The sequence below is a fragment of the Salvelinus namaycush genome, chromosome 33 (assembly GCF_016432855.1).
Source record: "Salvelinus namaycush isolate Seneca chromosome 33, SaNama_1.0, whole genome shotgun sequence".
Classification (NCBI taxonomy): Eukaryota; Metazoa; Chordata; class Actinopteri; order Salmoniformes; family Salmonidae; genus Salvelinus; species Salvelinus namaycush.
This window is the reverse complement of record NC_052339.1, coordinates 15625634-15638724: the sequence shown is the minus strand read 5'-3', so window position 1 is coordinate 15638724 and position 13091 is coordinate 15625634. Positions and strand designations below refer to the sequence as shown.

Sequence of the window (13091 nt, the reverse complement as noted above, 5' to 3'; positions counted from 1 at the left end):
CAGTTTTAAAATGCTATTCTGCAGATTTTGTAGTTTTAAAGCTAATTTCCTGCAATTTTACACATTTTGCCATGTGGCAGAAAGAGAAAAAAATAGCTATTTTATAGCTCATTTCATGCTATTCTTTCGAAGACAATTTCCTGCTGCTCTACACATTCCTCCTCACCAGCGTCATGATCAAAGTCTCATATGCAGTATATCGTTTGGTCATTGTGCTGCCACAGAATGAATTGTGAGCAAGGCCTCAAAAAAGCTTTATATACCAGAGCCGCGAGAAAAGTTCTATATATTATTGAAACAATGTTGCGATTGTTTGTGAGAATGCCAACAGGTGTGGTTCCAGTGGGGGAAATATTCTATTGGGGAAAGGTTCCTGTGGGGGTTGCCATGGAAGCCAAGAAGGGGAGTGAGGTGTGTGTGTGTACTCAAACACACATGCATGTGGGGGTCTGGGAGAGGAAGTGTGTCCATCTGATGAATAGGCCTGAACTTAATTTTATACACTAATTGTAGTCTCACCCATTCATTTCTAATGACTGGCCATTTTTAACCATCAACACCACAGGTGTACAAAGGTTAAATAAAACACAAAATAAATGTATTTTGTCTGTTCAGATGCCCTGTGTGGACAAAGTCATGGAACCTTATGACAATCAGATTAAATGAACTACATTTTTCAGAAAGAAAACGTGTAAATCGGTCCAATTTGACCAGAACACAGCAGGAGGGTTAGAGTAACTGTCCAGTGAAAATATCACTTTTACATGTTCATATTCTGTAAACTCACACCCAAATAATGCTGTTGACTCATCCTATACTCATATTTGTGGCAAAGCATAAACTGGAGAAAAAAAAGCTTCCAAAACCTCAAACTTATATCTCCAACAGGCCATTTAAAAAATGCTTGCTATTTCCTCATATAGGATGATGTCATCCTCCAGAGGAGGAGGATGAGCTGGCCAATCAGCGGTCTACTCACATTAATATTTTGAATAACTGGTACACGGTCACACCATTCTGTTGTTGGGGTATGCCAATACCATTCCAACACAGAAAAGCAGCATTTTAACATACTTAATTGCCGTTTTTTGGAAGGAAAACTATTTCACTCATATTGTAATGAATTATTGGTCATATTTCATAGAAATCTGGAAACACTGGACAGTTACTTTAAAGGTCGAATTTGGGCAAAAATGATCAAATAACATCTTTAAACTGTATAACTGATCAATGCACCATAATATCAGGTCATTTATTGCTTAAAAACAAAAACTAAATGGATGAATAAGATATTTGGCTACAGAAGTGCCATTTCTTACCAATCTCTACAGCTTCTGTCTACCAAAAAATCCTGTCAATTTGGCGTCACATACTGGAGCAGTTTGCTGGCTAGCTACAAGTGGCTAGATTAGCTAATGGACTAGCTATGTCGATTGCGGTGCACATAACCAGAATGACACTTTGATGAACCCCCAAAGGCACACCCCATTTCTGTTTGAAAATTGAGAAAGAGGTGTTGGACCGGTTATCATGCAAAAAGTCGACCGTTAAAGCACATTTTCTGCAACTCTACATATTTGGCCATTGCTTATGACGTTTTCAAATGCTATTTGGGGGTCCCCAACCCACCAAAACAAATGAAAAATAAATATATATATATACTGTGTATATATATTTTTTTTATTGGGGGGGACGAATTGACCTGTTCTGAATATTGGGGGGGGGGGGGGGGGGGGGGGGGGGCGGACGACATGTTCCCCCATTCCCTGTGGCAATTTCGGCAATGGGTTAGTCTCTACGGGCCCGATTCAGACTTAGGAAATGTATGCCTTTCCTACGCAAACGTCAGTAGTTGGTATTCAGACTTACCGTATGCAGGGCGTTGTTGGCGTGGTTCCCTTGCATGTGCTGAATAAATGTAATTCAACCACTGAAAACCCTCCCACTTGCTGGCCAACATAATTTCTTGGGGAGTTTTTATTCAATAGGGTTTTCTGAACATTTTTTAAGTCATCCCTTTGAATTTGGTGTACCTTTAATTAGAATTTTCTCGACGGGTAGGTTGTAGGTTATTGTCCTGCTGAAAGGTGAATTTCTCCCGAGTGTCTGGTGGAAAGCAGACTGAATCAGGATTTTCTCTAGGATTTTACCTGTGCTTAGCTCTATCCCGTTTATTTTTATCCCCCCCAAAAACTCCCCCGTCTTTGCCGATGTCAAGCATACCCATACCATGATGCAGCCACCACCATGCTTGAAAATAAGGAGACATAAGGCTTTGCATTTAGGCCAACATGTTTATTCCTTTGCTGTGTTTTTCTTGCAGTATTACTTTAGTGCCTTGTTGCATACAGGATACATGTTTTGAAATATTTTGATTATGTATATTTGTATTCTTCTTTTCACTCTGTCATTTAGGTCATTATTGTGGAGTAACTTCAATGTTGTTGATCCATCCTCAGTTTTCTAACATCACAGCCATTGATCTCTAGCTGTTTTAAAATGACCAATGGCCTCATGGTGACATCCCTGAGCAGTTTCCTTCCTGTCCTACAGCTCAGTTCAGAAGGACGACTGTATCTTTGTTGTGTCTGGGTGGTTTAATACATCCTCCACAGCATTACTATTAACTTGACCAAGCTTAAAGAGATATGCAATGTCTGATTTGTTAATGTTACTCATCTACCAATCACTGCCCTTCTTTATGAGGCGTTGAAAAGCTCCCGGGTCTTTGTATTTGAATCTGTTTGAAATTCAATGTTTGACTGAGGGACCTTACAGATGTTTTATCTATGGGGGCCAGAGGAAGGGGTAGTCATTTAAAAATCATGTAACTTATTATGTGAATTGTTAAGCCAACTTTTACTCCTGAACTAATTTAGGCTTGCCTAAACAAAGAGGGTGAAATACTTATGCAACAACAATATTTTAGCTATTTAATTTTTTATTGATTTGTAAAACATTTGTATTTTTTTTCAACTTTGACATTATAGAGTATTTTGTGTAGATGAATGACAAAAAAAAAATCACAATTAAATGGTAGAGCTGCAACTGCATATGTGGCCTTGTAGCTGAAACAGAACAAGGCTGTAGCATTGACAGTGAATTCTGATAAAGGATGGATAAGTCAAGGTTAAATGCGTTACGCCAATGCAGATATAGGCCAGCTACCTTTTGGACCATTTCAGTGGGCTAACCGCTGGACTATGCAGTGGCCATACTGTTCAGAAGTAGATGAATCTAGCAGCAGTCTACTCCTATATTGCACTAGATGTGTCTTTGTGTGCTAAATTAGCGCAGAATGAAACTGATGACATTGTTCAGGGACTTTAGTTCATTAGCATTTTTGTGCTTAGCATTAGCAGATAATATAAATGGCTCTAAGTGTCTGACAACTCCTTTCCAAATGACTGTTAATGTGGCCCTGATTAGCCTGTGTCTAGTGCAGACAAACTTCATGCAATTTGTCCAGATACGAAGAGTTCTTACATATTTAATCTCTGGTTCTCTAGTTCTACTAATGGTTCTCTAGATGGATGAGGTCAATGGTTTGGCTATATTCTCTCATTCCACTAGACTGAACTGTAACTCGTTTGAACTGTAACTTATTGGAAGTGCAAAGGGATGTTGTACACAAAAGTGACACCCCCAGATACAGAAGTTCAGATAATATACTGAAGAAGTCTAAAGTTAGCATATTTGGTTTACACCAAAGGTGTTGTCGCTTTCTGTTTTCATACACCATGCCGAACATCCCAACATGTCATATAGATCATTCCATAACATTTCAGCCAATACAACAATTGTAGGTCTACCATACCGTATTATCGTATAATTCTGTTCCATTTTATGTGCAGACATTACTAGTTAGGCCTACCTCTCAGTAGTATTAGAACCTAAGAACCCCTGATTTAATTTCCCTGATGCCAAAACAAAATGTGAGAATGTGCCAAGTGTAGAAATAGGGGGAGTTCTTTTACGGACCAGGACCAAGAAGGGTGCCAAGCCGACACCAATCTAATATTTAAACGAGTTATTGGCTGCCGATGTGGTGCAACTTCTGTTAGGAGGATCACCTGCACCCACCACCTCTCTAAGGGCACACACACACACACACACTCACAAACACACACATACACACACCACCTCTCGGAGGACCTGCTTTTCTGAAGGGCTTAGCTCCTTAAACCTTCTAATTAAAACAAGAAATCCCTTCGCCAAGACCCCCACTGCAACCCACCCAAAAAGATTATTAGGAATTTAATGGGGGACATTTTGCATTGCACACCATCTGAGACCCTGGACTTGTGGCAAAATTGTGGGAACGGTGACAAAAAGCGGGAGAGACAGAGGGAGGGAGAGAGATGTGGAGAGAGACATGGGGGGATACAGAGAGAGACAGAGAGAGAGAGAGAGATGTGGATAGAGAGAGAGAGAGTGTGTGAGGGGTGAGAGAAAGAGAGGGGGACATCTCTGAGCCAAGTAGAAGTAGAGGTGAGAGGAGTGGGCCACCGTCATGGAGCCCCACACAGATAAATCAACATCACAGGAGCACAACATGTTTCACTTGTAATTACGGGGACGGTATTATTAACAGGCTATTCATTCAGGAGGACGTTTCTCTATAGAGGTACTCAGGTGTCTGTTAACCCCCAACACACACACACACACACACACACACACACACACACACACACACACACACACACACACACACACACACACACACACACACACACACACACACACACACACACACACACACACACACACACAGAGCTGTTCGTATTAAGGGCATTGATGAAAGGCTGATATCGGTTAGCTGGCTTTAGGTCAATAAACCCCTCTTCTACAGATCCTAGGTCAGCCCTCAAATGTAATAACTGAAAACTGTCCCAGTTTCCATTGGTAAAGAAAGAAAGTGAAGTGGATGTGGATATGGTAGGCTTTTCTCAGCCACATTTTACAGTTCATCCCTATAACACCTTTTATATAGCATAACACACATCAATCTTGAAGTTGTTAATGCAGTAACTAAGTGACAAAAAAGCTTGGATAGATGTAGTACACATTGGGATTTTTCTGCTCCTTTGTGGGCCTCTGTCAGGAGACAGTTTTGTCTCCTGAAATAGGAACATATGCTGTCTGCTAGGCTCTTTCTCTCTTCATCATGTGAAGTATCACCACTTTGGCTTATATGACACTTACATATGCAGCCCAAGAATTACAAGCTCATCAAAAGCACTTGTTAATTCACAGGTATCATTTTTGCACCAGTCTGTCAAAAGCTAGAGGTGTTCCTATTACATTAGTACTAGATATTAGCAGGTAATGGCTGGTACTCTATATTTCATTAGTACTAGATATTAGCAGGTAATGGCTGGTACTCTATATTTCATTAGTACTAGATATTAGTAGGTAATGGCTGGTACTCTGTATTTCATTAGTACTAGATATTAGCAGGTAACGGCTGGTACTCTGTATTTCATTAGTACTAGATATTAGTAGGTAACGGCTGGTACTCTGTATTTCATTAGTACTAGATATTAGTAGGTAACGGCTGGTACTCTGTATTTCATTAGTACTAGATATTAGCAGGTAACGGCTGGTACTCTGTATTTCATTAGTACTAGATATTAGCAGGTAATGGCTGGTACTCTATATTTCATTAGTACTAGATATTAGTAGGTAATGGCTGGTACTCTGTATTTCATTAGTACGAGATATTAGCAGGTAACGGCTGGTACTCTGTATTTCATTAGTACTAGATATTAGTAGGTAATGGCTGGTACTCTGTATTTCATTAGTACTAGATATTAGCAGGTAATGGCTGGTACTCTGTATTTCATTAGTACTAGATATTAGAAGGTAATGGCTGGTACTCTGTATTTCATTAGTACTAGATATTAGCAGGTAATGGCTCATATTCTGTATTTCATTTTACAGCCTTTGTAGCTAGTTCTTAATTTTTCTTCTTTGTAAAATGTTTGTTAATAAACTTAATTATCTTCAAATATGCATTGGTTTTCAATTGAAAGGTACAATATTTGATCCAGCGATAGGCCTACTACACATCTTGCCCCAGAGCAGAACTATCAGGGAATGCGCCATTCACAAGTAAGCTAAACTAAAATGTAGCGATTATGTTGTGACCTAAAATGTAGACGACTGATTGGACCTTGTTTTACTGTAGTTTTTTAGATCTTTAAGGCAAGTGAATTCAAGTAGCCTATCCATGATATCTGAGTGGATACGGAACATGTCTTTTCAACAGAGCTCTTTGAAGGTAACCTGTCAAATCATGTTTTGTATTTGCATGGTCTTGTGCACCCGCGGACTAATTTCTCAGGATGACAATGCACATTCGCCAGGGGATTAGCGCGACCTATAGCCTACGACGCTTCCCAGCAAGCTTCTGATCTGCAGTCTGTCGCTATCTGGCTGAAGTCCACGCAGTTATAGCACCCAACTTGGCGACATTTATGGCACAGGCTTACAATGGACGCATGCCCACCTCTCCCTCTCTCTCTCTTTCTCTCTCTAACACACACATTTAGATGTTGTCTTTCTCTAACTGATTTATTCATTAAGTAGAGATACATTTTCTCCCCCCAAGAAATACAAACTATTTTAGGGTGAATAAAATGTATCAATTTCTGTGTGATTTTTGGACATAGGCTATTTGAGGTTGCCAGCCTATAATCGAAAGGTCAAATGGGTAGTGTGGACAGTATAATTATGTTATTCAATTACATTTGCAACTAAATATTGCTTAATAATACGGTCAAATGAAAGCATGTCGCATGATTACATTGATTGTGTGACTAACAATAAATTCAGGTAGGTTCGTTTCATAAGCTCTGAAATAGAATATTATTACAAAAGCCATCAGTCATTCGTGTTCGATAATGTCTTTGAACGTCACATTATCACTGAAAAACCTTATGCATTGATTTATACATTCGGCAAACACGGAAAACAATGTAGGCTCTTTAATTCCATTTTATTCAACGTTATGTTGTTTATAAAACAATCCCATTACCAGATACAAATTTGAACGAAGGGAAAAACCCAGAAGCGCACTATACCCCCACGAACACTTCATTGAATAATACAATAATTACATGATTGGTGTGTGCCAAATATACATTTCAAATTAAGGCAAGACAGCCTATTCATATAAACGAAATTATTACGTGAGAATTTTCCATAAAGAGATGTTAATAATTTGCCTAACATTATTGTTATAAAAGTATTCCATTACTAAAGAGCTAAAATAAGCTTTATGCCTATAGGCCAATATTTCTAAGATGAGAATTTAGGAAATAAAGTAGACTAAAATTCTCTCCATAGTTGCATATGAATAGACAAAATATTAACATGTAAACAATAGTCCTCGGTACCAAATCGAATGTGCCCACTATATACAAAAATGTGCATTGATTTGTTGCAAGAAATAAGAAAGATAGCGAGTTCAGTTCCAATATCAGAAATGTGTGTAGGCCTATATTGATTAATTTGTCACAAGGCATAGGCTATAACTTGAACAACGAGATAGGCTATAACCTGAATAACGAGATTCATTCCAATGTCATTTTCAGATGAATTTTAAACATGTTATAAATACAAAGGGTTATGTTCCCCCTTTTAAACATCTATTCAGTGACACGTGTATTTCATATTTTATAAATAGGATAACTGTACATTCTTCGATTCATATTTCACTTGATAATTAACACAACGTTTGACACTGTAGAAAACACACAATATGTGAACATTTATTTACATATGTCTACCATCCATAGACAAATGATATCTAGATAAATAAATCCATATTAAATAACTTACAAATAAATACAAGCCTGGCTTGGAACAACTTCTGTAACACTTGAGGCAATGAAAACGTATAGGAATTGTCTGAAGCGTCTTCTAATAGCTAATTTGTTCCAGTTGACTGGTGCCCTACTGACCTGCACGTTTAGTGGGTAATAATAGAGTTGTCTCAGACTGCATGGAGTTCTTTATTGCATACTGTAGTTCCCTTCGCCTTTTATTGCTGTCTTATTTAAGACGTTGCATCACTAGGCCGAAACTCCACCATGTCACATTACCCTTTGGATTAATACAATTAGGAATAGAGCATATTCAGCATAAGTATAGTTTGGTATACTACTTTAATGTGTAAGGACATCAACAAATTATTTCCAAAAATAATGTTCTTGCATAACAATTTGTGAATAAACATAGCCTATCCATGTGTGTCACTTATCCTACTTCTTGACTATTACAGGAGATGTAGTGGGCCTATTAACTGGACGCTATTTGACAATCTCCCAGACCTCTGTTTGTTTCCTTTGCCTGCATGGTGTGTTTTCCCTAAAATGATCCCACTACAAAACGTATTTACCCTCAGGACAATTAACATTCAATTACAATGAATAAGTGACTATACATCAGATGGCCCACACCACAACCAACCCTCTGGGCACAGACGTCAATTCAACTTCTAATCCACGTTGGTTCAACGTAATTTCGTTGAAATGACATGAAAACAACGTTGATTCAACCAGTGTGTGCCCAGTGGGAAGTGCCCAAAATGGGCCAAGTTGTCAGTAATACATGTGTGGGTTCTGTATTTTAGCCTAATTAGGCTACTCCACTATAAGCTGGTCACATTTGACTTTTCTCTTATCAATTATGAAAGGGCGTGTTTAGTTCCTCCTGCATTGGGTAGAACTGGCTGCGGAGGTGGATGTCATAGGGGACATGGATATCCCGGATGTCAGAGGACCCCCGTGACATTGAGTTCTGACCGATGGAGTTGCGACCCGCCACCGCCGCGCAGTACCGCATACCGTAATGACAGCTCTTTCCATAGTCCGCTGGCTCCTCGTGCTTTAGGGAGAATATCCCGTTAAAGTTGATTGGAGGGCTCAGAGCACCACTGTCGAATTGAGGGCTCGAACATTCTGGGGACGTGCTCTCGTAGAAGGACTCGTAGGCACTGCAGTAGGAGCTAAATGGTCTGAAAGGTTTGGCGCTGTCCATGGTGCTGCTGCCGTGGCCTGAAGACGCTACAGCCTCGGTGGAACTGTGATAAGGCGCAGGGTACATAGCGTCGAATGGGGACCTACCAGTGAAAGATGTCTCTCCGTTGTGGTCCGTGATGACATTTCTGGCATTGAGCTGGAGACAGCCCGCCACTAAGTTGGTGGTTGGCTGAGACAGTCCCTTGCAGAGCGCCTGAACAAATGCCAATAGGTCGGGTCTCTTGCCGGTGCTGAGGATCTCCGACAGCGCCCAGATGTAGTTCTTGGCCAGTCGGAGAGTCTCAATCTTGGACAGCTTCTGCGTCTTGGAGTAGCAGGGCACGACTTTGCGCAGGCAGTCCAGCGCGTCGTTCAGCCCGTGCATCCTGCTCCGCTCGCGCGCGTTGGCCTCCTGGCGCCGAATCTTCACCCTGTCCACGCGCCCCTTGGTCATCTTCTTTTTACGTGGGCCTCTCCTCCTTCCTGGTAAACCGTCCACGTCCTCGTCTTCTTGGCCTAGCTCCTCTCTCTCGTCCTCATCCCTCTCCGAGTCTAACTCATCCTCCGTGGTTTTGATGTGGGTCTGGGAGATGGAGATGGTATCGGCTGCTTTTAGGAAAGGTTCTTGTTTACTGACCTTGATCTCGCGCACGCAGTCTAGAGGGAAGTTGGCCCCAAACTGGGTCCCGGTCCCTGGCCTCATTGCTGGCTCATCAAACGGTAAGGTCAACATCGTTCTTCAGCGTGACAGAGGGAAGATACGGCTGATTAGTCAGACGCTATCCGTTATTTTATCATTAGACATTTATTAACATTCTTAGCATTACATTTTACCCATGGCCTTATCTGGACAAATTGACATCCAACCGAATTGAATATTATAGGCTATAATCATTCAATTTTCTTGAAATATATCTATAAAGGTCTATATCATATAGATGGTATGCATCTGTATGACTTTAGTATACATCTTTACATGACTAGCCTATTACTGGAAATAATCAAATGATAAGGACAGTAGCCTAGACACCCTACCATTAACTAATTCATTAATTCAATTGAGCATCCTTTTAAACCCCAATTATAAACGATCCTTTTGCTAGATACTTTGATTTCAATTCAATTTCAATCCCACAACATGACACCAATTCATTCCTTTTCCCCCCACACTCAGTCTACATGCATTTTTTCCCTCACCTGGATCCTGTGTCAAACAGTGCACATCTTCTCAATAGCCTTCCAGGTAGCTTTACGCGCCAGCACCTTTTTGTTATCGCGATGGGAGATAGTACCAGAGTGGTTCTACTCTCCTTCTTCTCCTTGTCTTTTCTCTCTCTCTCTCTCTCTCTCTCTCTCTCTCTCTCTCTCTCTCTCTCTCTCTCTCTCTCTCTCTCTCTCTCTCTCTCTCTCTCTCTCTCTCTCTCTCTCTCTCTCTCTCTCTCTCTCTCTCTCTCCCCCCTCTCTCTCTTTGAGAAATGACACCGATGCCAACCGCCGGAGCTGGTACCCATGCCATCTGCTGATGACGTCACCTGGCAGCGTTGGCCACGTGGTGTGGTCTCGAGGGACTGTTGAATTTCTCCCTGATCATCTGGCATGCTTCTTGCTTCTGGGAAACATCGCAAAGCTTCCCTATGGCTTCTTTAGGAACGGGAGGAAACCAGTAGGGACCTCACACAAAGAACAGATAACACAACAGATGCATGTAAATTCCAGAGAATAGATGTATTCAATGTGAATATCCATGTACTGTCTCAGGGCATGGTAATGCGTGGATTGTAAATGATAAAACCAAGGCAATTACGTGGGAATTAAGGATGTAGTTTTAAGCAATTGTATTGAATTCAATGTTGATGACATGCTATGTTGAATGTACATAAAACATTACATGAAATGCATGTAATGCATACAAGCCAGAAATACCCACTTCAGAAGTTGCTTAGGTTATACAAATGAGTGACAGCTAGAGTGACATGATTGATAGCTCCTGTCATGTTGTCAAGGGCGTTTGCCAATTGGCTGAGTTTGCACTGATCAGGAGATTCCCAAGGCCTCTCCTAAATGTATACTTTTTGGGAGAGGAGTGTCATAAAAATAATACCCTGCGATTAGCTAGCATTAATATACACTAACACCGGTTATGGATGTGTTGAGTAATACAGCTTCATACCAATAGGCCTCCAGAGGCCAATCATAATACTAGTGTGCCTCATTCCATAGTTGCACACAACATCTTTCAATATGAACTGTTTATTGTTACCGTAGAGTAAACTCAATTGTTATTTGATAACTGAGAATGGAGGGTTGATTGAGATCAAAGGTGTTTTGAGTTTAGTTTAGTTTATTAATTTCGACCGTTTAAATAAAGCAAGCACACATAACACTTGAAAAAGCCATACATGAGTAAAATCATCGAGGATAATCCACAATAACGTCTTGAACTTATTTCCATTGTGGTCCTCGAGACAAGTATTTACATTCACTAGTATTTACATTCTGGATTTAGGGGAAACATTAACATTTGAGTGGTGGCATCTCTGAATCTCTGGTTGGTAGTTGACTAGATGTTTCATGCTTGATTGGTATGTATCAGTCCATGCTCATGTATATGAGTTGACAATATGAATAGCCTGTCTTTATATTTGCCCTATATCCATCCTACTAGATTGTTATACCTTTAACCTTTATTGAACCAGATGACCAAGCATTAACACTTTTGTTCCTTATCCTGTGATTTGGGGTTAATCTGGGAGGTGACTTGTACATCTGCCTGTATTCTTCTGTTAATTTGAAGGACATATGACTCCCATGCATTCAAATACCAGTTAGGGACCGGGCTGCCTCCATAGCTGCTTTTGTCCTATCAGATATGATGAACAAGCCACTCATTTGCTAATCTCTTGTGAAAGATGAAAACATTAAAATGATACGTCTGTTGGTGGTCTGTGGAAAATGAGGGTTATGAGGAACAATTTCACTGGTGCCAATCAACTCAGAGACACCAAGAAAGCCACATGCTTCTACCTAATAACATTTTTATACTCGTTAAGGAGCATCGTAGATTCACTAGTATTTACATTCGGGATTTAGGGGGAAAACTAACATTTGAGTGGGTGGCATCTCTGGTTGGTGGTTGACTAGATGTTTCATGCTTGATTGGTATGTATCAGTCCATGCTCATGTTTATGAGTCTGCACACATGCACGCACGCACACACACGCACGCACACACACACACACACACACACACACGCACGCACGCACGCACGCACACACACACACACACACACACACACACACACACACACACACACACACACACACACACACACACACACACACACACACACACACACACACACACACACACACACCTCCATCTCAGCCTGCCCACCTCGCCCCCCTCTATATATGCCTCAGCTGGCGACAAGCTTTCCGGTCCAGTACACACACCAACATCTGATGAGTCAAACTTCCCATTTCAGACTAATCACTTGACTGCACTAATTGCAAATGCAAATATGCAAATTTATATTAATTAATTACTCTGTTAATTAGTTCTCTGGTCTTTTTGGGCCATAAATCATTGTGCAGGAGAAAGGAGAGAGACTAGACCCATCCCATTTCACATAAAACATTTAATACACACCCCAGCTCCGAAATAGTGCACGTGCTTACTTAAATTTAAAAAAATATATATATATATAAAAAGACGCTTGCTCACTACTGTTGTAAAGAAGAATAATTAAATTAAGGGGTTGTGATTAAAAAACATTTATAAAAAGGGAACATATCATCCTTTGTATTTATACCATGCTTGGTATAGAATGTCATCCAGCGTTTTAATTATTAGATGTTTAAGACAGACAGGGTGCAAACAAAGAATGTCATTGAGATCTCTAATAGCATCAAAGGTATTCTTGGTGTCTCTCTTACTGACTGTCTGTTTTATGTTGATATCAATGCTTAAAATATTTAAATGTTCAATTGTAATAGAATACAAAAAGCTTGGATACCAAATGTAAAAGGCCCAGCCCTGGAAAAGTGAAGACTTTTCACACTTTCA

At 40.3% G+C, this 13091-nt stretch overlaps 1 protein-coding gene across 1 annotated transcript; it reads right to left on the bottom strand.

Annotated features, from left to right (window-relative positions):
* Positions 1-8688: 8688 nt before the first annotated feature.
* Positions 8689-9759, bottom strand: neurod6a (neuronal differentiation 6a). The gene has a single exon (XM_038973342.1). The coding sequence runs from the start codon at positions 9757-9759 to the stop codon at positions 8689-8691; it is 1071 nt and encodes a 356-aa protein (XP_038829270.1).
* Between the last annotated feature and the right edge of the window lie 3332 nt (positions 9760-13091).